A 24,879-nucleotide genomic window follows, 5' to 3' on the forward strand; every position below is an offset into this window, starting at 1 on the left:
GCATGTCTGATTGACTATGGATTTTTACTTTGTCATTATTTATTCAAACAAAAATAAGCCAAGCTGTAGAAGACACAATACACATGTTTACATGCATTGCATATATTCTACGCCGTAATTAAAGTTGCCATTAAAATTATGTTATATTTTAAATTGTTAGCAAACACAACGTTCTTGTCCTTTTCTGACATTCCGGAGTATTTTTGACAGATTTCCACGTGGCCATTTAGGGATACGCAAGGAGCCTTCCCATTGGCCCAAGACGCTGTTCATGACAGAGGCGTGCGGCCTACTTCCGCTTCCTGTAAACACTGAGGAGGAAAATATGTGGTCATAACGGCGTTACATTTTCTCGATGTCATGCACGGATTTCAGTTTAATTTCTGTTATTTGTCGTGAAGTGATGCATACATAAGGTCCTGCCTGCGTGTGTGCAAATATAGCGAAATATGTCTACCAGAACGGCGAGGGGAAGACAAGCGCGTGGACGACGATAACATTACGAAATTTAATCATATGCTGCTTTCTTATAAGGGGCGATGTTTGGATATAAACATTAGCAAGCTAGCATTTACTTAAACAAGCTCGCTATTTCACTACTGGTACAGAACATTGGCAAGCAGTTACATCGATATTCTATTGTGTTGTGTCTTGTTTTATTGGCAATTGAAAGATAATTTGGCTGTGGATATAAGCGAAGATAAACCGCTGACCTCGCAAGACAATTACCGACTAAAAAATGGATAAAGAAGAATCGGACCGATTGATAGAAAAAGCAAAACTGTGCTTGCGATCCGGACGAAGAGAAAGAGCGCTCCAGTTATTGTATGAAGCGCAGAAAATATTCCCCAGTACACGGGCCAGAGGTAATTTCGCCAGTCATAGCATGCTAGTACGGGTGCGTAAATAGAAATTGCAACGTCTGGATCTTTTCGCTTCTTACATAATGCATGACTGGAGTGCATGACCAGTGCTGTCCCGAATGACTGAAGGACAGCAGACACCCCCCCCCAGGTCGTTGTCAGCCGCGAGATTCCGAGAGTATGTTTATTTGACGTAACTATCCACCTGTCTGCGCATTTAGCGCACCCAGCACTAGGATGAATTTGCTTAAGAAGTCAACGGATGGTAGCTTCGGTCCGTATCTGGACCCTGAAGCTCGTTTTAGTGCAGTAGCTTTGCTCGTACTGTTGATTCGCCCCTTACAGTACAGAAGCAGTTTGCATCTGTATGTCAATGTCAATCAAAACGCTACCTCAATGCCATTAATATGTCAATATATCAAGTAGGATACGATGATGCACAATTTGTGCCGGTGGTTTTATTGGGTCATTGCCCTGAAATCCAGCTCTTGGCGTGCAGTTGATGGTGTGGGCGTATTCAAACGCGTCAGAAGCCTACGTAATGATACATTGCCTGTTCGGGTAGTAATTGGTTGCCAAGGGACCACCCAGCAAGACAATTATTGTACTGTCCTGAAATCTTGGTTCAACAACATTTCATTTCATAACATCATTCTGTGGTGGTGTTACAGAGTACAGTAATTCTTAGTAGTTGGTGGGTTTGGGCGATTGGGGGCTTTGCTTGTTTGTCATACATTAAGACCAAGTCTACGTCCCATTCCCACCTATACCCTCCTTCACCAACTCCCTCCCCCCTCTCAGGAGTCACATCCACACTCCATGCAAGAATCTGTATTACAACAGAGTCCTACAGTTCTGTTTTCTGCTACAGGGACAGCCTAGTAAAATAGGGATGCCACAGTCATGATTACACCATACTGGTAGAAAACAGGCAGTTTTGCAAACTTGGAGTAGGCTAGTAACATTACAGTTATGTAGTTAACACCTGTATCCAAAGCAGCTTACATTGATTAGACTAAGCAGGGGCCAATCCCCCCTGGAGCAATGTGGGGTTCAGGGCTGTACTCAAGGGCCCAACAGCTGCACTGGCTACACTGGGGTTTGAACCACTAACCTTCCAGGTCCCAGTCAATCACCTAAGCCACTCGGCCATAGTGCACCCTGTAGTGATCAATAGTACAATTGATATTCATATTAACAGGAAGTAGTGTCATAGAGTAGGCCAAATTCACAACAAGGACACTGCATCCCAAATGCGTGTCCTTGTTGTGCCTTCCGAGACAGCTAGCTGTGGATGAGGCAGCCGGCTAGCTGGCCTGATTGCGTCGCCAACTGTATGATTAATCGGTCAACGTTCCTTCTGTCCTCTGCGTTTCTTTCCTGGAGAAGTTTCTGGAAAGTAATAGTAGCTCACAGCAGTGGTTCTCAGAATGGGGCCCCAACAAGGGGCCTCAGGGAGCCTCTGGGGGGATGATGGGAAAGCTTAAATCACAAAATATCAAGACATTAGTAATTATTCACCTAAATGAACAACACAAAGAAGTGAGTTAATAGTATGTAAAATATAGTAACCTAAGCTTTCTTACTTTCTGTAGATATACTTTATGTTTGCTATGGAATTTTGATGGCCTTTAAAAACACACTTCTATGATTTTATTGGTTTAAATGGAGTAAGTGCAGTAGAGTGTGTGCAGGTGGGGCCTTGATGAGGACAGGCAGACAGGCTTTCGTGTGTGGGGGGGCAAAATGTTAAGAACCACTTTTGTACTGGTTTACAGTGTCTCTCAATGCTGCATTAACTATATTTTACCTGGTCATGTCCCTTAATATTCTCCAAACATGCAACAAATAGGAACATTTCATTATGAAATGCATGAAAAATGATTTGCCTGGTTCTCTCTTGCTGTTACAGTCAAGGGCAGCACAAGAGCATTATCGCTAACTGGTAGCTGAACCTGTGTACGAACAAACTGCTAAAATGCTTATGTAAATAAAGCAAGGAAGGTCGTGTGAATTTAGATGCATGGTATTAAAATGTACAATGGTTTAAGAATCATAAGGGCTTGAATGATTTATTCACATTTTCCATTTTACGTAGTATAAGCAGAATTAACAGACCTCTGAACAAATAAGTGTTTTTAACAATGGGAAATAATCTCTGATAGAATATGAGCGTGATCTGTCTCTATAGACTTCAATTAGTGCTTCTGATTGGCCAGACTGTTTTAACACCTGACCCCCAGGTAAAGGGAGGGTGGAGGACCAGCAGTTCTCGGACCTTGAGGACTGTGATTTGATGATCCCTGCTGCAGACTATGAAGAATCTCTGGATAGTGAGACGCTTCACATTTCCGTGTGTGCTCCTCCCTGTTCACACAGCTCTGAAAGGGCATCTTATCAGCCTGTTTCCTAATGGGTTTGTGAGGAAACAGACCACAGGAGGCCAGCCATGTTGGTTATTGCTCTGTTTAAGCAGTACTCTGCAGAGATGAATGATTGATGGATTGATTTTAGTATGGCAGTTGGCTGGTGCTCACTCCTCTCCCCCGTCTGCCTGTCCGTCTCTCAGTTCTGATCGACGCGATTTTGAGGAACGGCAGTGCGGCTGGAGAGGGGGGCCGCGGCCATGACCCGCGGTACCGCCGCGGGAGCTTGGAGGAAGAGGAGGAGCCTGAGCGCGTCAGGGCAGGAAGTGACCGGAGCAAGGCGTACACGGAGGAGCAGCAGCAGGGCGTGCTCAGGTACGGAGGCCCTGCCGGGACACATTTCCTTAGGTACAATAGGTCATTTCGGCCTTCTAATATTCAAGGGAGGAATTGCAGCAACAAACACCCTCAAACCACAGCACTGTTTATCCCTCCCCTTTCTCTGTGAACACGCTGACGTTGAAACGGCATTGGCTGTTGCAATTAGAACCAATTTCCACCAATAAGCTTGATGTATTGTGCAGCTATACGATGTTTTGGTACAGAGTGTCAACTGTATATTTTGAAGCCAGAATTTAAGGACTATAAACACAGGCACAGGGTGAGGCAACATGTCAGTGAGCCTTTTGTAATGCTTGGAAGGGATTTACAATGGTTTTGTAACAATGTTTTAACACCAAAATCTTACCTAATGTACCTATTGTAACCCTCATCATTCGTCTGTTTATTACACCCATGTCTGCAGGGTCAGAAATTACCTACCTTCACCGGTCCCCCATGTGGTCATGTCGTTTCATTGAATTTTAAACCCTAAATCAATATTCTTCATGTAAAAACAATTGTTTATCAATAAATCGACTGGAGAGTCCAGAGGCACTTTTTTTCTTTACTATACATCACTTGGTTTTACTACAAAAACACACGTAATTGATTTTTTTGCCGTGATGGATGTGCGGAGCTTAACTTTGATTGACCATTTATGTGCTCCTGACCTGTGCATCTCCTTTTGTCTGTGTGGATTCACTGTAGCCTGCTTGACGTGACATGATACACTGTACTGTACTGTACTGTACAGCAATACTCTGCCCTGTGCCTGTGTGTGGAAGCTCACAAAGAAAGCTCCAGAAAGTTCCGTTAAAGCAGCCTTAAGCCAAGTCTCCACCAAAAGGCCGAAACGTGTTAAATCTCAAAACGTCTGCGAGTATGGACTAGGCACTTCACACCAAAGCGTAGAGTAAATAAATAAACAACTTTCCATGACGACTCAAATTAACTGTAACGGTAAATCACTAATTATTGTAAAACTCTTAAGACTTTTTGAAACTTCACACCAATAAAACTTTATTTTAAAGATGTTCTAAAACCGTCTCGGTTGTCCTGGCTGTTTGGTGGAGACTGGGCTTAATGAAGAGACCCTCCATTTTCCTGCCTTTGCAGGATAAAAAAATGCAAGGACTTCTACGAGATTCTGGGAGTGCCCAAGGACGCCAGCGACGAGGATCTGAAGAAGGCGTACAGGAAGCTGGCGCTGCGCTTCCACCCGGACAAAAACTGCGCCCCCGGGGCCACCGAAGCCTTCAAAGGTACCCCTCCGGGAGACATCCCACAATGCAGCTCTCTGTACATCTTCCAGAACATTCTGAATTATTGATGTTGTGAGATTATCCTTCGGGATTGAGGTGCAGCTTAACCTTAACGGGGCTGTGTTGTGAGTCTTACTGTGTAGACGCATTCATTACTTTACCTGATGTTAGATGCTCTGGATGGCGGATAAAATGACAAGCCAAGAGGATGGCCTGTTAGCGCCATCAAATGGTCGTATCTTCTTATCCAGAAAGAAAATGCCCAGGAATGGTCCTCAACTGACTCCATAACACTAACCTGATGAAGAGGTCGAAACGCGCCTTGTTCGTTCTTCTTTTTATGAATCAATTTTTGGATCTAATGTTAGACCAAATGTTGTTCCTGAGTGTGTGGTTTCCTAGTGTTATGGAGTCACTTGATGACCACTTAGATTGAGTAACACTATACACAAAACTTCTCGGTAACACTTTACTCGAAGCCCACGCCATAAGACTGACATACACAGTCATACACATGACATAATAGCTGTCAAAAGATGGCATAACAGATGATGTTAGTTCATGACACTGACATAAAACTTTCATACTTGCGCTGTCATAAAATTTAACAATAAAAGTATAACAGTTTTATGTCAATCGAGATATCCTGACCTCATCTGGTATGCCGTCTTGTGACAGCTCTTATATCATGTGTATGACAGTGTTATGGTTGAGGGGTTCACGTAAAATGTTGCCGACTATAAACTATGTCAGTCATATTTTCTAATGCAAGTCTTGCTGAAGAGTGTACTGGCAGTGACCTGGAATGTCTGGCCTCTGACCTTTTCCTCTCCACCCGTCTCCTGTTCTTGTAGCCATAGGCAACGCGTACGCCGTCCTTAGCAACCCGGAGAAGCGCCTGCAGTACGACCAGGTCGGGGAAGCCCCGGCCCCGGAGAGCGCGCCCCAGCAGTCGGCCTACGCCCGGCACGGCCATCACCGCAACTTCTACCGCGACTTCGAGGCGGACATCTCGCCCGAGGAGCTCTTCAACGCCTTCTTCGGTGGACGGTTCCCCACAGGTGAGCTCAGGGTCACACAGGTGTGTACCTGTGGGCGTGGATGTCCGTCAAATGTCCGTCAATTTCCCATTCTCCCCAATCAATATCCTTTTCACACGGCGGAGTGCATTCTCATTCAACGTCCCCTTCTTCATTAGCCATCAGTTAAACCACCCCCCCGCCCCTGTAAAGATCTGTTTCATTCGTGTATACGTCATATCACGTACGTTAGTGCTGCTCTAACCAGCTTGTCTTTAACGTCCCCACCACCCCCCTGATGCTTCAGTAAGTTAGGGAGTGTTGTCACACTCACAACATTATACTGACCTGCCGTGAGGAGTAGAGTAGAGATTGAGATTTTTGCGTGTCTCCCGACAGGAAACATCCACGTGTACAGCAACAGAGGAGCCACCTACGCACACTACTACCAGCCCCGCCGACGCCGGATGAACGAGCGCAGAGAGGAGGGGGGAGACGGGGATGACAACCGCACTCAGGTGAGCAGCCTGGGGGTAGTGTGCTAGTATGCTAGTATGCGGTTTCCAACAGAGCCATTGTTTTTATTTAATGTCAACTCATTCATACCTGCTATTTGTGTATAAGGAACAACTACAGTGGCCATTCCATGGTTGTGTGTTACATCCCAGCAGATGTTTGACAGACAGTACATTTCAGTTCCTGTAAAAAGATATAGTGCAATTACAGGTTCTTAAGATGAAATTTGATCCCACAATGCAAATGGTAGATAAAAACTAACTGAACAAGCTATTTCACGGTATTGAACGAGCTAACCCGCTCGTAATGAGCTAAATGTAATGTGTGAACTGAACTGGAGGTGGCGCTGGTGTCATTCGCTGTCCGCAGAACACCTTCACAGCCTTCCTGCAGCTCCTTCCTGTGCTGGTTCTGATCCTCATCTCCGTGGTGACGCAGCTGATGGCCACCAACCCCGCTTATAGCCTCTTCTACAAGCCGTAAGTCCGCCGCGCCTAGCAACAAAACGGAGACACACAGGGTCCTATTGCCTCTCAGGTTGTGTATTTCACCATGTCTGTGTTTCAGCACACCTGGTTCAGGGAGTGTTTTTTTTCTTCTTATTTTTCTTCGTCTTCCTTCTTCCTCTTCATTGAATCTGTACAAGCAGGCAGATATTTTCAGACATTGCAAGGTCAGCAGTAAGCCTGTTTTATACTTTGTCGCACAACCGTTTTGAAAAGTGTCATGCGACAAAAACCGGGTTCCATCTGGCTGTCCAAACAGCACTGTGTGTAAGAGTGTGACGTTGTCCATGAGCCGACAAAGTTCTATCGGTGCGCAACACTGAGGAAAAGGTGCAACACTTTAGGGACAGTGTCTGTCTGTCTGCCTGCCTGCCTGCCTGTCTACCCGTTAAAGCAGGAGAGAACACAGTCTGTCTGAGCTGTGAGAGAGAAGCTCTCGTCCGTCTGTCTGCTCAGGAGAGGTACGGTAACGGCGTCGTTGACTCTCTCCGCTCAGGTCCATGGGCCTGGTGGTTTCCCGGGAGACGCAGCACATGGGCGTGCCGTACTACGTGGACAAGGGCTTCACCAAGGAGTACCGCGGCGCCGCCCTGCAGGACCTGGAGAAGAGTGTGGAGAGCGACTACGTGGAGCACCTGCAGAACAGCTGCTGGAAGGAGAAACAGCAGAGTACGCCGCCTCTGACCTCATCTAAAATGGCAATCTGTGATATTCTTATAAGAACAAATGCCGTGTTTGAGCCGTTCCCACTGGTATTTCTCCAGCAATGACCATCGAGAGTTTGTCTTTGTTCGCAGTAACTTTACAACAAAGTAAAGTAGTAAAGTGACCTAAAAAAGGAGCCCACTCTGACAGTCAGAAGAAGGAAACCGTGAGAGGAGGCTGTGTGGGAACTATGGGAATTGAAGTGTAGAATAGGTCTTTTATGGTCACCAGTCACCATGGGTGGCTGCTGAATTTCCCAAAAACTAGGACAAGTGAAATTCCTCTCACCCCATCTCAGCCTCTCCTCATTGGCAATGTTTTTTTGCAAAAGAATTATAGAATTAAGAATATTTTAAGTCTAAATATGAGACTAAAATCTTTGTGGACAAGAATTGTGTGGACAGTCCGCATGCATTACATTAGTTATTTAGCTGACGCTTTCAACCAAAGCGACTTGCAGTTGATTAGACTAAGCAGCGGCCAATCCCCCTTGGAACAATGTGGGGTTAAGGGCCGAACATCTGTTTGGATCTTATCCCACCGCCCTTCCGGTTCCAGTTAAGCACTGTAGCCACTAGGCTATAGGCTTGTGGTTTGTGGTTTATCTCCTTCCCTCTTCCTCCAGAATCGGACCTGGCGAACCTGGGCCAGCTGTACCGTGATGAGCGGCTAAAGCAGAAGGCGGAGTCCATGAAGCTGGAGAACTGCGACAAGCTGTACCGCATCCTGGGCCGGCAGCGAGGCGAATAGCCCAACGTGGGAGGCACGTAGTCAGCACACAGAAGCGTCACCTTTTGCGTTCGTAGCAGCGTTTTATTTCTATCTGGTTTATTTACGTTTTTGTTTAACTTACCGCTTCAGGTAGCTCCTTCCGTTAGCATGAGCAGTTTTGAGTACGAGCGTCTGGCTTTCTTTTCAGAAAGCGATAAAGAGAGGAGGACACACAGCATGGCAGCTCCCAACACTCTGGGAGCAGCTAGTTCTGCCTGTCATATCTTTGGAGTGAGGCAGGCTGGGTAGTGTAGTATCTGCTCTGATGAGGTCTGTTTTTATTTCCTTACATTAAGGAATAGGGTTACCGATAACAGCGACGCTCTGTCCACATTTACTGTCATATCACAACCACCCTGTGTTTTACGAGCTTATTATTTATTCATTTAACTTAAATTTATTTGTCACAGGACACACTTTATCTATATTTTATTTAAAAACATTTCTGCTGTGAATTTTAGTTTTTTTTATGGGAAGGTTAAAGCCAGAGGGCCTAAGTTTACCCTCGACTCCAGAGTCTGGTTTGAGGCGATAAACACAGTACATCCCCTTGTACCGACACGTCGGCACGTTTCAAAGGTTTCAGTGGCTAGAAGGGGGTGCCAAAAGCTTTATTTATTTTTATTTGTTACATTATTCTCTGCACTTTTGAAAGGATTTCAGTGTCCCTCAGCTCTCCTGAATCCACTGCATGTGGTATCTGGGCGATACCCATCCCCCAGCACCTCTTAACCATTTCCCAACATTACTGTTTCCATATTTATAGACATAATACTACAGTATAAACCATGCAGAAAATCCAGAGATCGAGTGTGTGTGTGTGTGCGCGTGTGAGCGAGAGAATGGGGGAGTATTAAAAGTAATCCCTTTTCTAGGATTTATAATATTGTTCATTATGAGAGAGACAATCCTTGGAAAAAGGTGTGTTTGTATAATGGGCTCTTTATACATTACATGTTCAAAATCTGATGGATTGATTTGTCCTGTTTTGTCATTTTTTGAGCTAGTAGTCTGCTTAATTTAACCTTTGACCCACCTAGTCACTGTCAGACATATATACCCTGTACTAACAGCGATGGGTGGACTGCACTGAAATTGAAAAAATGAATAATTTGTCTGAAGGAGAGGGGTGTGGTCCACGGTCAGCTCTGCGTGTGTGTGTGTGCGCGCGCGTGCAGATGTATGTGGGTGAGTGTGTTTTTTTCCCCCGTCCGTTAAGTTGAACCGTGGTATTCAGCTAATTTATGCTGAGCAAAGTTTTGTTGTGGTTTAATAAAATGTAACACAGTACACTGGTTTCCAGGGTTTTTGTGTGTTCTGTAGCTCAGGGAACAGTGAGGGATTGCATCCCCAAGGAACAGTGATAATTACAACACTACCCCTCCCTTACCCACATCACACACATTCTGTTCATATTTACACTACACCTGGATCACATAATTGTTTTGGACTCAAATACTTTTCTACACTTTACTGAGCTTGTCTGGTGTATCGGAACATACTCTCAAAAAGTGCAAACCCCACCTTCTGGTCCCCTCGGCTGGCTCAATTGCACCAGGCAAGCTCAAACCAGCAGAGAAAAGTTTTTAAATAACACTCCAGTTATGTATTTTACCCAGGTCTGATTTACAGTCAGACAAGCACTGTACATGCAGTTGATTTTGCATACGTAAAGCAAAACCATAATTCAGTGAGGGTAAGGTCATCTAATGCATTCGCTCAATAAGTGGGTCACCTGCACTGAAGGTTTGTGAGCTGTTTTGTGGTACAGCCGTAATCTAAATATATTTCACCCAGGCTGGAGACAAACAGGTCACAGCAGCTACCAAACACAGTTTCTCTTGATCATATTTATTGTTTCAGACACATACACAGTTAAAAAACACACACGAGCAGGCAACATAACAGTATATGTACATGGGGTGATATGACCGTACAAAACGACACGCTGTTACTACGGACAACACGGAACGGACACATACAGTGAAATGCTTTCCGTTTTTGTATTCTAGTTTTAAAACGAACAGACGCACAGGATGGTGTTTTTGCTGTTTCCGCACTTTCCCTTCAGAGAAGACACAGCACAGACCGTTCCTGTCCCTCCCCCTTCCACATCAATCGAGCTTGGCACTGTGACATCACTTCTCTTCTGGCCAATGGAAAAGCTGGGACATCGGAGGCCCACCAATAAAATCATCCCGGTTTCCTTTTTTTTTTGCGTCAGCGATCCCCTCGGTCACCGCAGACGAAACGGACGTGTGACAATACTGCCGCAGGTTTTTACCCACAATTCACTTCTTCATCTTCAGGTCTGCCTCGATTGCGCAGCGGCGCCCCCTGCTGCCCCCGTCCTGCAGGGAGAGAAGGACACGGGAGGTGGGAGCTCTGGACAGCAGCTCTGCGTCGGTCAAACCCAGGCAGGATGCTAACTGCATATTCCACCTGTCCTTACTACAGATAACATTTCTGGAGTACTGCTGCTCTCAAACTAATCCGACAGTGCTTATGTACTTGAGTTTTGAAATCTCAGTAGGTAAATGAATGTAACCTCAACGTAATAGTGACAGTTCTGTGCGTACTCGCACACTAGAACACACTGCTTTACATGGCCAAACATACAGCCCACAACATGAAGGCACTGACACTCGACCTACACACCACTAAGATGATGTTGCGCCACAATTACTGCAGATATTTCTGAAAACATGAGTGCTGCAGTACCGCACAGGGGGCGCTGTTGTTCCACAGAGTTGTACAGAGGTGGGTTTGTATCTATGTCTGTGTGTGTGTGTGTGTGTGTCAGTCTGTCTGTACATACGTATGCATGTGTGTGTATCTGTGTCTGTGTATGGTGTGGTCCTTGTGGTATGTATTCTGTGTGTGTGTGTATGTATGCTCCTTGTGGTTTGTATCCCCCCCGAGTATCTGGCTATGTGTGTGCATAAGAGATACTTACAAAGAGAGAGAGAAGGAAGGCAGGAGAGGCCATGGGGACACTGTCCTGTAAGAGGACAAACAACACAGTCAGAGAGAGGAAGTACACACACTCACACAAACAACAGAGAGAGGAACTACACACACAAACAACAGAGAGAAGAACTACACACACACACACTGCACATATACTACACACATACTGCACATACAACACATCCACACGCACACAAACAAACCACAACACAATGGCGATACAGCGTGCTCACACACTGGAGAGAGACTGGAGAGAGAGGAGCCAGTGGCCACAGGAATAGGAAAAGAACAGACTGCTGTCACTCAAACCAAAAAATAAATACATTTCAAGATTTGCCAATGGGATAAGCCATATTGCTGGTGACAAGCAAACTAACTTAAAACAAGCTAATATTTTCTACTTGAGAGAAATTTATTTTTTCACAGTGTGTACACAAAGGGGACTTTAGGCAGGGTGAGGGACAAGCAGAAAGAGAAGGAAACCAGAAAAAAAAAAAAAAAAAACGAGATCTGAAACTCATGTCACGGTGTGTGTACACGTACGTAAATGTGTGTGCATGCGTGCACGGGTTATTAGGCACAGTGTCACTTTAGCCAAGCGTCAAAGGTCACAGCTTGGATTGGTAGTTAAACTTGAGTTGTTCCTCATGTGATATTTATTTAATTTTAGTGGAGTTTACCGTCAGGGCCCAGGGAAGCAGATCCAGTTTTTGCTGTAGACCCTCTTCTGTTGGTGAGAGTCCTGTTTCTGGACAGACTATCACTCTCTCACCTTGTTGTTAGAATTCTGTTTCCGGGCGGACTGTCTCTCACCTTGTCATGAGTGTTCTGTTTCCGGGCGGGCTCTCTCTCACCTTGTCGTTAGAGTTCTGTTTCCGGGCGGACTCTCTCACCTTGTCATTAGAGTTCTGTTTCCGGGCGGACTCTCTCTCACCTTGTCATTAGAGTTCTGTTTCCGGGCGGACTCTCTCACCTTGTCATTAGAGTTCTGTTTCCGGGCGGACTCTCTCTCACCTTGTTGTTAGAGTTCTGTTTCCGGGCGGACTCTCTCACCTTGTCATTAGAGTTCTGTTTCCGGGCGGACTCTCTCTCACCTTGTCATTAGAGTTCTGTTTCCGGGCGGACTCTCTCACCTTGTCGTTAAGAGTCCTGTTTCCGGGCGGACTCTCTCATCTTGTCGTTAAGAGTCCTGTTTCCGGGCGGACTCTCTCACCTTGTCGTTAAGAGTCCTGTTTCCGGGAGGACTCTCTCACCTTGTCGTTAGAGTTCTGTTTCCGGGAGGACACTCTCACCTTGTCGTTAAGAGTCCTGTTTCCGGGCGGACTCTCTCACCTTGTCGTTAGAGTTCTGTTTCCGGGCAGACTCTCTCTCACCTTGTCATTAGAGTTCTGTTTCCGGGCGGACTCTCTCACCTTGTCGTTAGAGTTCTGTTTCCGGGCGGACTCTCTCACCTTGTCGTTAGAGTTCTGTTTCCGGGCGGACTCTCTCACCTTGTCGTTAAGAGTCCTGTTTCCGGGCAGACTCTCTCACCTTGTCGTTAGAGTTCTGTTTCCGGGCAGACTCTCTCTCACCTTGTCATTAGAGTTCTGTTTCCGGGCGGACTCTCTCACCTTGTCGTTAGAATCCTGTTTCCGGGCGGACTCTCTCACCTTGTCGTTAGAATCCTGTTTCCGGGCGGACTCGCGGCCCCGCAGGCTCTTGGCGCTGATGCCGGACTCGGAGGTCTGCATGATGAGCTGCGTGGCCAGGAACTGCTGGATCTGCTCCAGAACGTCACGCTGCATCTCCAGGGCCATGTGGAAGACGTCGTGGTCCGAGCTGTTGTACATCACCGCGTTCTGGAACATCAGCATGATGTCCCGCTGGAACTCCGCCGTGGAGCGGATCAGACCCGTCTCAATGTTCTTCTTTATGGTGGAGAGGTCCATGGGCCTGGAACACACACACACGCATACACACACCACACATGCACACGTACATACACACATCACACACACAGAATATACACACACAACACACATATACACACACACATGCAGACATACATACAATCATCACACACACACACACATACACACAGAATATACATACACAACACACATACCACACATAGAAATGCACATACACACATACACAGAATATACACACACAACACACATATACACACACACCACACATGCACACATACATACACACACACACAAATATACACACACCACACACACACACACACACACACACACACATGTTTAACGAAGCCAACACTTCCACATACTTGTATTAGTTTTTCCCTTCAGTTCAATGGTTGTAATGCGTGGTAAAATGTCCACAACAGCATTGCATTTTTCACTGCCACATTGCCTCCAATGTGTTACTGTAATTTATTGTAATGTACTCAATATCTATGCCTGGTGTTCATCTAACTGCAAGCAGAGTCCTGTTACATCTAAGCGTATTGTATGTCCTGTATTATAACTGTTTAAGTGAGTATCTGCTAAGTGAGCGTAAATGTAAAATGTCAATTCTGGTCGAGCAGACGCAGGACGACAGAAATGAACGGTCTGATACGGTACCTGTGGACGATGCTGTGGTACCCAGGTGCAATGTCATCCGTCACTGGCTGCAGGAACACATTGGCATACCTGCCAGAGACAACACAGAAACCGTCAATTTCACCAAAAGACACGGACATCACTGCCCTTCTAATGCTCTCCTGAGATCAGGCTAAAGGTTAGAACAGTGGGGCCTGTTACAGTGGAGAATTAGCAGGAGGGGTTACTGGTGGTATTTGTTTTGTTTAATCGTTAGCTCAGATTAAGGGATCTTCTTGGGCTCGTACCTGTGATTGGCTGCCGCTCGCCACACCAGCATGATGGCCTTCTTCCAGATCTTCTGGGCCTGGATGGCCTCCTGGTCTTCACTGCTCATGGAACTGACAGGAGAGGAGAGACTCACGAACGAACAAAAAAAACCCTACAAAACTAACTGCCGCTATACAGCTCATCTTTATACTGCTATACCTAGTGGTATCTATTTGCAATGGTTCCAATGCTGTGACTGCAAATCACCTGCATGAATGATCAATTTGGTCATCAAAAAGTGAATCGGCGTGGCTAACTGCAGTGTATAGAAGTAGGCAGGGCTACATTACATACAGTAAAGGGGCATGGCTAGTTGCAGTGTACAGAAGTAGGTGCGGCTAAGATTGACTCACAACTGCGAGGAGACGGGGCTTATATTAGTGTAGTGAATGGGTGTGGCTAATTGCATAGAAGTAGGCGATGCTAAGAGTGACACAACTGAGGCAGGACGGCTGAGATTAGCATTTCATTATAGATATTTAGCGGAGTATAGTACAGAATAGTGATGGGGCATGGCTACTTCTATATAAGTAGGCAAGGCTAAGAGTGACTCATAATGCGAGGAGGCGGGGCTTATATTAGTGTATTGGACGGGCGTGGCGAATTGTATAGAAGTAGGCGGGGCTAAGAGCGGCGCAGTAGCTTACAACTGCGAGGAGGCGGGGCTGCTGGGGATGGAGTCGGCCATGTTGTGCAGCTGCAGGGAGGAGGCGGTGTGGAGGCTGTACCCGTCCTCGCTCTCACTGGCCGCTGGCTCCAGCTCCGCCTCCGAGAGGTAGGCCTCCGCCCCCTCCCCGCACTCCTTCATCTCCGACACGCTCCCGTCCTCCCCCTCGCTGCCCCCCTCCTCCTCCTTCACCTCCTGCGGGGAGAGACAGAGGCAGCTGGAGCCAGAGAGGCTTAAAGTGTCAATCCGTCATTTTTTTCATATGAAAAAATAACATCACATGACATAATTGTGAGGGCAGGCCATTCAGCCCAGCAATGCTCGCCTTTTCCTACCACTAAAGTGTAGCTACGGCTTGCCTAAAAGCTAAATAGTATCTAGCCTGGTCTTGAAAACCCGCAGTGTTTCTGCCTCTGCCTCCATGTTTGATACCTTCTCACAATGCCATTTTTGTAGCAACATCGATTCAATGTGTCAGCATTTTGTGTAAATTTCCCCTTTATATGCGGTTATAAACTAGTGTGTGTCAGGTGTGAAATTCCCACCACGTATTAAAGTTTTATGGTGTACAACGACTTACAGAGCGAGAGATTTTCCCGAGGTCAGAGGCACAAACAACGTTGCATGACAAAACATCTAAAATACCAAAAATGTCTAAAATCCAAAAAATCCTAATTTGGTTTGATATGTTGCTGAAGAATGTCATTTGACAAGCACCGTCAGTATCAGATGACATAGTTGATTGTCTCTAAGCAGTCTTCTTTCTCCAAATACACAAACGTTTGTGACTACCAATGATCACAGACAGCCAAATATGAAAAATGACAGATTTGCATTTTATGGATCCAGAACTGTCACTGGATGGTTGTGTCCTGAGTAAAGTGTACACAGGCCGCAATGCCAAACAAATAAATAATGAACAGTAAGGACTAATGTATTGGAATGTCTGTGTGCAGTTTGTGCTGTGTTGCCAGTAGACCTTTATGAATGCGGCTTGTTTCCTGTTTGTGGGGGCCGGGGTACCTTGGAGTGCTTCCCTGATGCCAAGCTATCCTCCGTCACGGATTCTGTGAGCGAGAGAGAGAGAGACTTGGCCTTTTAAAAGCTCTGAATTGAACATTTTCTTCAACATCTTTATTTAACTTTTTTAAAATTAGACAATGAGTCAAGCAATAAAAAAACAAGAGCCAAAGCTCTGAAAAAGGTAAACGTGGGAGGAGAGGGAGAGATGGAAAGAGCGGACAACAGACATACAGAATTAAACAGACAAGCACCTGATTGTGAGTGCGTACGTATGTGCGTGTCAAACCTGGCTCAAACTCAAATGTTTTGGATTCAAATACTTTTCTGTGCTGGATACATTTTGCCTGGTGCAACTGAGCAGAGCAAAGAGGATCAGAATGCGGGGTTTGCATATTCTATAGGTTCCATTCCATAGACATTCTCAGTAAAGCATAGCAAAGTATTTTAATCCAAAACAATTACGTATTTGACCCAGGCCTGGGGTGCGTTAGGTTTATGCATTACATTACAGTTACTTGGCTAATGTTTTTTTCCAAAGTGAGTTATAGTTGATTAGACTAAGCAGGGGCTAATTGCCCCCTGGAGCAATGTGGGGTTAAGGGCCTTGTGGCTACACCGGGGTTCAAACCACTGACCTTGCATGTCCAGTGATGTACCTATGTGTGCGTATGTTCTTACACACCTGTGTGAGTGTGTATGTGTGTGTATGTTCTTCCACACCTGTGTGAGTGTGTATGTGTGCGTATGTTCTTACACACCTGTGTGAGTGTGTATGTGTGCGTATGTTCTTACACACCTGTGTGAGTGCGTATGTGTGCGTATGTTCTTACACACCTGTGTGAGTGCGTATGTGTGCGTATGTTCTTACACACCTGTGTGTGTATGTGTGAGTGTGTTCACACACCTGTGTGAGTGTGTATGTGTGCATATGTTCTTACACACCTGTGTGAGTGTGTATGTGTGCGTATGTTCTTACACACCTGTGTGGGGCGTGTCACCGACACCCCACTCCTCGCTCTCACACTTGATGCTGAGGAGGGAGGAGGCGGGGCTTCCCTCCCTCCTCCCCTCCTCCCCCCTGCTGGCTCCGCCTTGCATGCTGGGGTCGAGCCCCGTCCCCGGGGGGTTGGCGTGGTCCCGGCAGAGGGAGGAGGGAGGGGCGTGGGGAGCGGGGTGGGCGTGATTGGGTGCGCTGTCGTGCTGGGAGGAGCCCTTTTCGTCCGTCAGGCCGCAGCTGGCCGAGGGGGGCCCCGACTCGGGCGGTTTGAAGGGCCCCGGCTCCCAGGGGCCCGGGAGGGAGTGGCTGTCCACCGCCTCCTCACACAGAGAGAGGGCCGCCTCCACTGCGGCTGCGTCCAGCGCCTCCGCGTTCTCATCCACCTGGGAGAGACAGAGGGAGGGAGGGAGTGAAAGAGAGGGGGGGTGGAGGGAGAGGGGGGAGAGAGGGAGGGAGGGAGAGAAAGAGAGGGGGTGGGAGGGAGAGGGAGGGATGAGGGAGAGAAAGAGAGAGAGGGAACAGGAGAGAGAAAGAGGGATGGAGGGAGAGAAAGAGAGGGGAGGAAAAGAGAGGGAGGGAGAGAGTGACCAAGAGATTGGGAGAAGTTTAAGCGCCAACATTCCAGATCCCAGACAAGTGCCTTGGCCAGTAGCTATAGCCTGCCATTTTGATGTGCGTATATATTGTAAACTACTGAACACCTTGAGCCATACGGTGAGCGTGTGAGGGAGAGGGGTTAGCTAAGGACCTTCTCCTCACACACCTTCTCCTCGATGATGGCGATGATGTCTCCCACAGTCTCCAGGTCCAGCTCGTCCCCCATGTAGGACACGGTGACCAGGTCTTCCTCGCCCAGTTCGGCCGCCTTCCCCTCCCCTGCCGTGGGGCTTCTCATTGGCCCCATCCGGGCGTCTGCTCCTGCACGGGCACAGACAGGGTGTCACTCGCTCCCGCCCCTACACTGCGCTCTGCCTCATATCGGCCCAGGCGCCATTTTGTGTGTCCACTAGGAGTGGTCATGATGGCTCCATGTACACCTTCAAATCTCAACTCAAATCTCACTTCTTTTTCCTTGCTTTTAATTCCACATGAGAACTGTCTTTGTTGTTTGTGTGTCCTTATTGCAGTATTGTGCATTTTCTTTATTGCAATTATAAATTGTACAACATTTTGGTTTATAAATTGTACCACTCAGGAGCATGAACAGGTCTATATATAAGCAATAAATCATATTCAAACAACCAGAAAAATGTTGGTATTTTACGATGGATAACCACCATCCCCATACAAATACAAAGAAAAGAGAGGGAGAGAGAGCGAGATAGACAGAGAAAGAGACAGAAAGAGAGAGAGAGAGAGGGAGAGCGAGATAGACAGAGAAAGAGACAGAAAGAAAGAGAGAGAGAGAGACCTGCATTGAGTGAGGCTGGGGTGTCCTGTGTGGGAGCTGTGGTGGTGGTCGGGGGGGTGATGGACGGGTCAGCGCTGGCCAATGAGCTCAGGGGGGAGGGGAACTGGGCGGGGCCAGCCTCCAGCAGGCGGGACAGTGTGGGAGCACCTGCCGGACGGACGCACGGACAGGGCAGAGAGAGAGAGCGGCACAGCCTCGAGCAAACACACCATAACCAGAGCACGCTCAACATGTGTGAGTGGGGTGTGTACCTACTGCTGGAAGTGTGGTTCAGTTGTATGTGTGTCTGTGTGTGTGTGTGTGTGTGTGTGTGTGTGTACCTACTGCTGATGATGATCGTTTTAAAAGGTGGCGTTGTCATGGTTACCTGTTGCTTGGGAAACAGACATGGCAGAGGCCACCAGCTGAAGGTCAGGTCCAAGCACTCCGGTCACATGACCCCCGGGGATGTCTCCGTCTCCAACCTGGAAAACAAGTGATATATCATAGTCCAGGTTATACTGCAATCAGGTTAGCTTACCGATAGCAGGCAATATACACCGGGCCACGACTGGACTGGTCGTATGCACGAACAGTATAATACCTGCGTAAACATCATCACTTGGACACATATAAATTGACATAATCAAATATTGTATCCCTCCCTCCCTCCCTCCCTCTCTCTCTCCTGCGCTCTCTCTCACCAGGCGGGGGCTGGTGGGCAGGAGGCTGCCCTTCTTCAGCAGTTCGGAGAGCAGAGGGGAGGGAGGGGGCGTGGCCTTCTGCCCCAGGAGCTTCTTCTGGGGGGAGTCGTCCAGGAGCCCCCCCAGGCCTGTCTCCACGGCGATGGGGCCCGAGCCCACCTCTGACAGGGGCACAAACACTGCCGTGCCTGGAGCCTGTGCAACAAAACAGGAAGTGGTAACAAAACAGGAAGTGGAAGTGACACGGGAAGAGAGGCAGGAAGTAAAGGAGTGAGGAAAAGAGAACAGGTAGAGGGGTGGGGAGGGCAAGCGTTTCATCCAGAGCAGATCATGCTAGCAGTGTTTTTGTGTAACCTGCTGGTTTTGGGTTCGTATCACAGGCCATGTGTGACAGGCCAGGCCATATTAAATTGCAGATATGGTACAATTTGTATGGCGACTAATGAATTCATTTTTTTTAAATGGTGCAATGGACAAGGCTATTGAAGGCGGGGCTACATCTTGAGGCATTACTTTCAAAAATATTTCCAGGGTTATGGGCGTCAGGTCAGATGCAGAGGAGCTCACCGTGGCCGGGGGCCCTGGCTCCTCAGGCGGGGGTTGGGGTGTGTCCGCCGGGGGGAACTCCAGGCTGGGGGAGCTGGCCCCCAGGGGGGAACGCACCGTCACACTGGGGACTCGTTTCGGGGTGTTCTTCACCACCTGCCGGGCTGTATTTACCGCCATCTTGATTATATCTTTTCCTCAGGCTAACACCAGGCTAAAGGCCAGTTCATAGTCCAGCGACCGATGACGTACAATGGATGTGGCTGGTGGCAGCAACATTTGGTTTATACTCTGGGCGACTGGAGTGCGTTTAAACTTGTTGCTAAGGACAACGGCCAACGTCTACGTCGGGCGACAACAGAACGTTCTGTGATTTAATTCGAGTGACGCTATTGCTGGACTATGAACTGGCCTTAAATCTTCATATTATCTCATTTACGCTGTCTATTAGCGAATGACCACGTTGACTCTATTGCTAACACTTGTATTATTATGTAACCAATAATGGTGGCATCGAGAGAGAAACTAATAGAGAAAAGAAAGAGAGAGAGAGGGTGAGAAGAGAGACAGAAAGAGAAAGAGAGTTTGGCTTTGTACCTTGGTAGGCCGCATCTGTGGCCTTTCTCTTAAGCTCCGCCTCTTCCTCTTCTGTTTTCTTCTTCCTGCCGGCAGAGATGTGACATCTGATAGTTAATCGTTCACTGATCTGCAGTCTGTTGGGCACTGAATTACCGTTAGCGCGACCGGACGGGGAAGATGCCCGCGAGCGTAACTTACTGTACGATCTCCCCCCACAGGTCGTCCAGCTTCGAGTCCAGATGCCCAGCCTGGATCAGCTCTGCCTCCTTCTTCAACTTCCTGTAAGCACACACAGGGTGGGGTCTCAAACTCCAGACTTGGGAACAGTCTCTTCTGTTTTTGTCCTTTCTTGTGTGTGTCACATTAACCTGTGTTATCACTGTCCATGTGTCACATTAAACTGTGTTATCACTGTACCTGTGTTACATTAACCTGTGTTATCACTGTACCTGTGTTACATTAACCTGTGTTATCACTGTTCCTGTGTTACATTAACCTGTGTTATCACTGTACCTGTGTTACATTAACCTGTGTTATCACTGTTCCTGTGTTACATTAACCTGCGTTATCACTGTACCTGTGTTACATTAACCTGTGTTATCACTGTTCCTGTGTTACATTAACCGGTGTTATCACTGTACCTGTGTTTCTCCTGGGTCTCTTTGATCAACCTCTTCAGCTCCTCGATTCTCTCGGCTGTGAGTCTGCGCACGATCACATCCTCCACCGTCTCCACCACCTCACCCTTCTCCCCCCGCTTCCGCCTGAACACACACACACGCACACACACACAGTTCAATCATTACAGAACATCTACCATCAGCCTATGTTTAACAGCAAAGCCAATCAGCTGCTCACTTGGGGGTTTCTGTGGTCTCCAGAAGTTCGCTGTACTGGGAGGCACAGTGCTGTATAAAAAAAGAGGGTGAAAGCCATTTTTAGAACCAGTTACAGCTCAACAACAAGCGCAGAATCAGCTGTCCTGACAAACACAATCAGCTACTGTCAGCATGTCCAACATTAAAACAAGGGCAGAGATCTAACAAAAATTTTTAGAAAGGATTTTAGCCAGGAACTCACGCATCATTATTTGCTTTGTAATAACATGGCTGTCAGTACTCCCAAAAGATATACATCACTGCAAATTAATGGTTTTTGGTTAACTTTAGCTTTCAGTAAATAATTGTATAACTAGGATCTGCCAAACATTTAAATATATAGGGACCTCAAAACATATCTACTGTATGCTTATCACTCTGTTATAAGCTAAAAAAAGTATTTTACAATTTTGGACAGAAAAAAACTCCTGCTACGCAAGACTGGAAAAAAATTGCTATTAGTTACTCGGATTTTAGAAAAGACTTTATCATCAGTGTTCCCAATGTGTAAAGTAACAGAGATTGGTCACAACAAATATGTCAACTTTTCAAATCGTGTTACTCATATGCTGTGTGATGTGCATTTATAATATATAATTATAATATCCTAACAGCCTTGTTTATCTTGTCCTGTCTTTATGCCCTGTCCTGCTTACTTCATAAGAATGCCTTAAAATGTATATTTTACATACAAACTGTCCATATTAAAAGGGGAGGGGATGCCCCTAATGAGCAGAAAGAGGGGCCTGTATCAGAGGCTTGCCCTATTGTTTGAAAAAAACAGAAAATTCTCCCATAACATCTACAAAGCATACAGCCGACATATTAGTTTATGTCTTACTAGGATAAGAAATAAAAATATGTAAATATTCACATTCTCTTGATACTAGCAGCTAGCTCAGCCCACAACACTGACCCCCTCTAGCACAAGCACAGAGTGTCCTACCTTCTGAGAGAACCAATCTGGGGGCCGGCCCGGTTCTGCAAACGGCTTAATGGCCCTACTGACCGACACCCTAGGAGACAGAGAGAGAGAGATCTCTGCATTACCGCACCACTCGAAAGAAAGTCGTTGAGACAAACACAAACCCAGGCAGCTGCCCGTACATCCAAGCGTAACAGAAGTGTGGTGCAGTCGTTAAGAACCCAGGCTTGCGACGTGGCATTTAACCTGAATTATTTTCAGTAAAAATTACACGCTCAATAAATGGGCAATATGTTAATGGAACATGTGTGGCTCTCCCTGTTGAAAAAATCAGCTCAAGCTATGTTTTGATACAGCTGGTAGCTGAATGACCAGCTACCAGTACAGACAAGCTACCAGCACTAGCTGGTTGACCAGCTCCTACCCAGCTGGACAAGCTTTATATCCAGTTCAGTTTTCAAGCTGGTCAAGCTGACATAGCTGGATTTCACAGCAGGGAAGCCGTCTTCTATGCTATCTGCTCTGCTCATTCATGAAAAACACACCTGAATAATGAAGAGAGAAGACATAGACACAGTAAAAGAGACGTTTTGTCATAGAGCAAGCACATTAAACAGAAAGAGATAAGAGATGATGACACAGAACTCAGATTTAGGCCCAGTAACTGTTCCCTGGTAAACCTGGGTCAAATATTTCAAGTACTTAAAAAATAAAAATAAAAAATCAAGTCTTTTAAAATGTATGATTAACAGATACATGGTGTTTAAATATTTTACTGTAATTGGAAAAGGTTTATTTTTAATTACTTGAATGTTTAAAAGAAATAATGATAGTAAATGTGTTTTAAGTAGTGTTCACAATATGTGTGTCATTGTATTAGGAATACTTTATGTGTCTATGAAAAACAGCAAACAACACAGCATTGATTGAGTTCAAGTTTTAATTACAATACAGATTTATTGTACAGAGCACAACTTAACCAGTCAGTTAAGGCCGGTACAAAACCACTAAACAACCAATTCCAATCCATTTCAGTATTACAAATTACATCCATCCAATTATATCTCCCAAAAAGGACCGAGGGCAGCACTGTAGCACACAAGTGACTGGGGTTTTATGTCAACTCTGTCATCTACATATACACTCAGTGACCATTTCATTAGGTATTTTCTGCTCCATCCAGCTGAAGGCTCGACGTGTTGTGTCTTGAGCGATGCTCTTCTGCATACCACTGTGATTTTAGTCACTGTCGCCTTCCTGTCAACTTGAACCAGACTTGCTGTTCTTCTCCTCCTCATTAAAAAGGGTGTTTTCAACTGTAGAACTGCTGCTCACTGGATATTTTAAAGTTTTGCTTTGCACCATCCTCTGTAAACTCTAGAGACTGTTGTGTGTGAAAATCCAGGAGCTCAGCGGTTTTTCAGATATTCAAACCACCCTGTCCGGCACGAACAATCATTCCACAGCCAAAGTCACTTAGATCACATTTCTTCCCCATTCTGATGGTCTGAACAACAGCTGAACATCTTGACCATGTCTGCATGCTTTTACGTGTTGTGTTACTGCTATATGATTGGCTGATTGGATATTAGCATTACAAAGCGTACCTAATGGTCTACAAAGGTCTAGCAAATAAAATGGTCACTAAGGTATATTAAAAAGAGTTTTAAATATGTCCTCAGTTTGTATTTTATAATGTTTTGGCAATAGGGGAGGGGGTTGAGAGCTCCAATCATCGTGTGTAATAGAAGGGTCCGGTTGCATTTTCGCAGAAATTGGGTGACGGCACCTTCCACAAATCCAGCAATCATAATATTATGTGTTGATCTGCAGTGTTAATACAATCACGAGGGCCCATCAAAGTGAAATGCGCGTCAGTGATCACGTGAACAAGCACAAAGAGTCTGTCTGTGTTTGAAGTTTGGAGCAGACAAGACAAGACAGGCGGTCGGGCCGAAAGACAGGTTGTGATATTTACCAGTTTTGGTCTCCGCTTTTCATGACGGAGGAGGCCAAACAAAGCTTCTCGCGCACCGACCACGGTTCCGTTGGGCCGAGAGACAGCAGCTTGTGTTCTGGGGGGCGGGGACATACACGGAGACGAGAGTAGAGGAATGATGGAGATTGTGTTATGATTCATACAGCTTGGAACAAATATAGGCAGTGACGATCCGTGTGTTGCCTAAATTAAAGACTTAATGCGCAAAAATAAGGAAGGAAGGATAGGAAGTAAAACAATACAATACGAGCTAAATATTTTATGTTTGCAATAATGCAGACACATGGATTAAATGAGTGGATATATTCATGTTAGTAGCTAACTTTTCAGAATACACACTTCTGACGAATGTTAGACGCTATCTACTGTAATGTGGACGAGGGGCGTGTAACCAGCTAGCCAGTCAACTGTAACAGCAGCTATTCATAAAACATACATCATAATACCTTTTCTTTAGTATTGCAACGTTATAAACGAACTAAACAAACGGATAATATGTGCAACAGAAAACAATTGGCAGCAAAGTCCTAACAACAGATTCAGCGCAACACACACCTTCCAAGCTCGTAAGCAAGCTAGCACTTTTTAAGCGAATTTGTTTTGTCATTCAGTTTCTTATACGCAGGCTACCGAGTTACCGAGCCTAAGCGAACGCTCAAAATAATTAGTCACTCATAGCAACCAATGCATTTAAATGTGCTACTGGTGCATGCTTATTTTGTTCGAGTTTCCTTTTTCATTTAAATCCTGCGTAGCTGGCTAAACGGTTTTCTTTACAGAACGGGGTACAATACTTACTGCCCACCCCGCTCGCCATGTTGCTTTGACAAATGCTTACCACGCCTTCTCCGTTCTTCACGATCGTAACTATAGCAATCCAATGTTGCACACTGGGGCTTGTAGTTTCACAGCGTATTCTCATATCTCGTTGTTGTTCACATGAAACAAGAA

At 46.1% G+C, this 24,879-nt stretch overlaps 2 protein-coding genes across 5 annotated transcripts; one reads left to right on the forward strand and one right to left on the reverse strand.

Annotated features, from left to right (window-relative positions):
- The first annotated feature begins 289 nt into the window (after nucleotides 1–289).
- Nucleotides 290–9,679, forward strand: dnajc18 (DnaJ (Hsp40) homolog, subfamily C, member 18). Of its 2 annotated transcripts, none has more exons than XM_061248495.1 (8): nucleotides 290–866; nucleotides 3,433–3,604; nucleotides 4,727–4,872; nucleotides 5,727–5,933; nucleotides 6,291–6,409; nucleotides 6,777–6,886; nucleotides 7,410–7,582; nucleotides 8,244–9,679. In XM_061248495.1, the coding sequence occupies exons 1-8, from the start codon at nucleotides 740–742 to the stop codon at nucleotides 8,366–8,368; spliced, it is 1,179 nt and encodes a 392-aa protein (XP_061104479.1). In that variant the 5' UTR covers nucleotides 290–739; the 3' UTR covers nucleotides 8,369–9,679. The 2 variants fall into 2 exon arrangements, with proteins under 2 accessions (XP_061104479.1, XP_061104481.1); XM_061248497.1 differs by lacking the exon at nucleotides 290–866 and adding an exon at nucleotides 3,104–3,196.
- A 545-nt stretch (nucleotides 9,680–10,224) lies between these two features.
- brd8a (bromodomain containing 8a) lies at nucleotides 10,225–24,773 on the reverse strand. Of its 3 annotated transcripts, XM_061250244.1 has the most exons (20): nucleotides 24,727–24,773; nucleotides 23,908–24,004; nucleotides 21,951–22,020; nucleotides 20,985–21,034; nucleotides 20,768–20,890; nucleotides 20,325–20,405; nucleotides 20,145–20,209; nucleotides 19,569–19,711; nucleotides 19,002–19,196; nucleotides 18,686–18,782; nucleotides 18,319–18,465; nucleotides 17,671–17,825; nucleotides 16,891–17,290; nucleotides 15,911–15,954; nucleotides 14,868–15,082; nucleotides 14,199–14,291; nucleotides 13,933–14,001; nucleotides 13,009–13,291; nucleotides 11,346–11,390; nucleotides 10,225–10,740 (listed from the first exon to the last, which is right to left on the reverse strand). In XM_061250244.1, exons 1-20 carry the CDS (start codon nucleotides 24,743–24,745, stop codon nucleotides 10,681–10,683), a joined length of 2,451 nt encoding a protein of 816 aa, XP_061106228.1. In that variant the 5' UTR covers nucleotides 24,746–24,773; the 3' UTR covers nucleotides 10,225–10,680. The 3 variants fall into 3 exon arrangements, with proteins under 3 accessions (XP_061106228.1, XP_061106230.1, XP_061106229.1); XM_061250246.1 differs by lacking the exon at nucleotides 18,319–18,465; XM_061250245.1 differs by lacking the exon at nucleotides 11,346–11,390.
- Nucleotides 24,774–24,879: the final 106 nt, after the last annotated feature.

This window comes from Conger conger, chromosome 7, assembly GCF_963514075.1.
Source record: "Conger conger chromosome 7, fConCon1.1, whole genome shotgun sequence".
NCBI lineage: Eukaryota > Metazoa > Chordata > Actinopteri > Anguilliformes > Congridae > Conger > Conger conger.

Coding starts and splice junctions, on each gene's coding strand:
- dnajc18 (XM_061248495.1), top strand. CDS start 740: ATGGATAAAGAAGAATCGGACCGATTGATAGAAAAAGCAAAACTGTGC. Junction 4,873..5,726: donor GGCCACCGAAGCCTTCAAAG/GTACCCCTCCGG, acceptor CTGTTCTTGTAG/CCATAGGCAACGCGTACGCC. Junction 6,887..7,409: donor TATAGCCTCTTCTACAAGCC/GTAAGTCCGCCG, acceptor CTCTCCGCTCAG/GTCCATGGGCCTGGTGGTTT.
- brd8a (XM_061250244.1), bottom strand. Junction 20,891..20,984: donor GAGACCACAGAAACCCCCAA/GTGAGCAGCTGA, acceptor GTGTGTGTTCAG/GCGGAAGCGGGGGGAGAAGG. Junction 15,083..15,910: donor CATCAGGGAAGCACTCCAAG/GTACCCCGGCCC, acceptor CTCTCCCCGCAG/GAGGTGAAGGAGGAGGAGGG.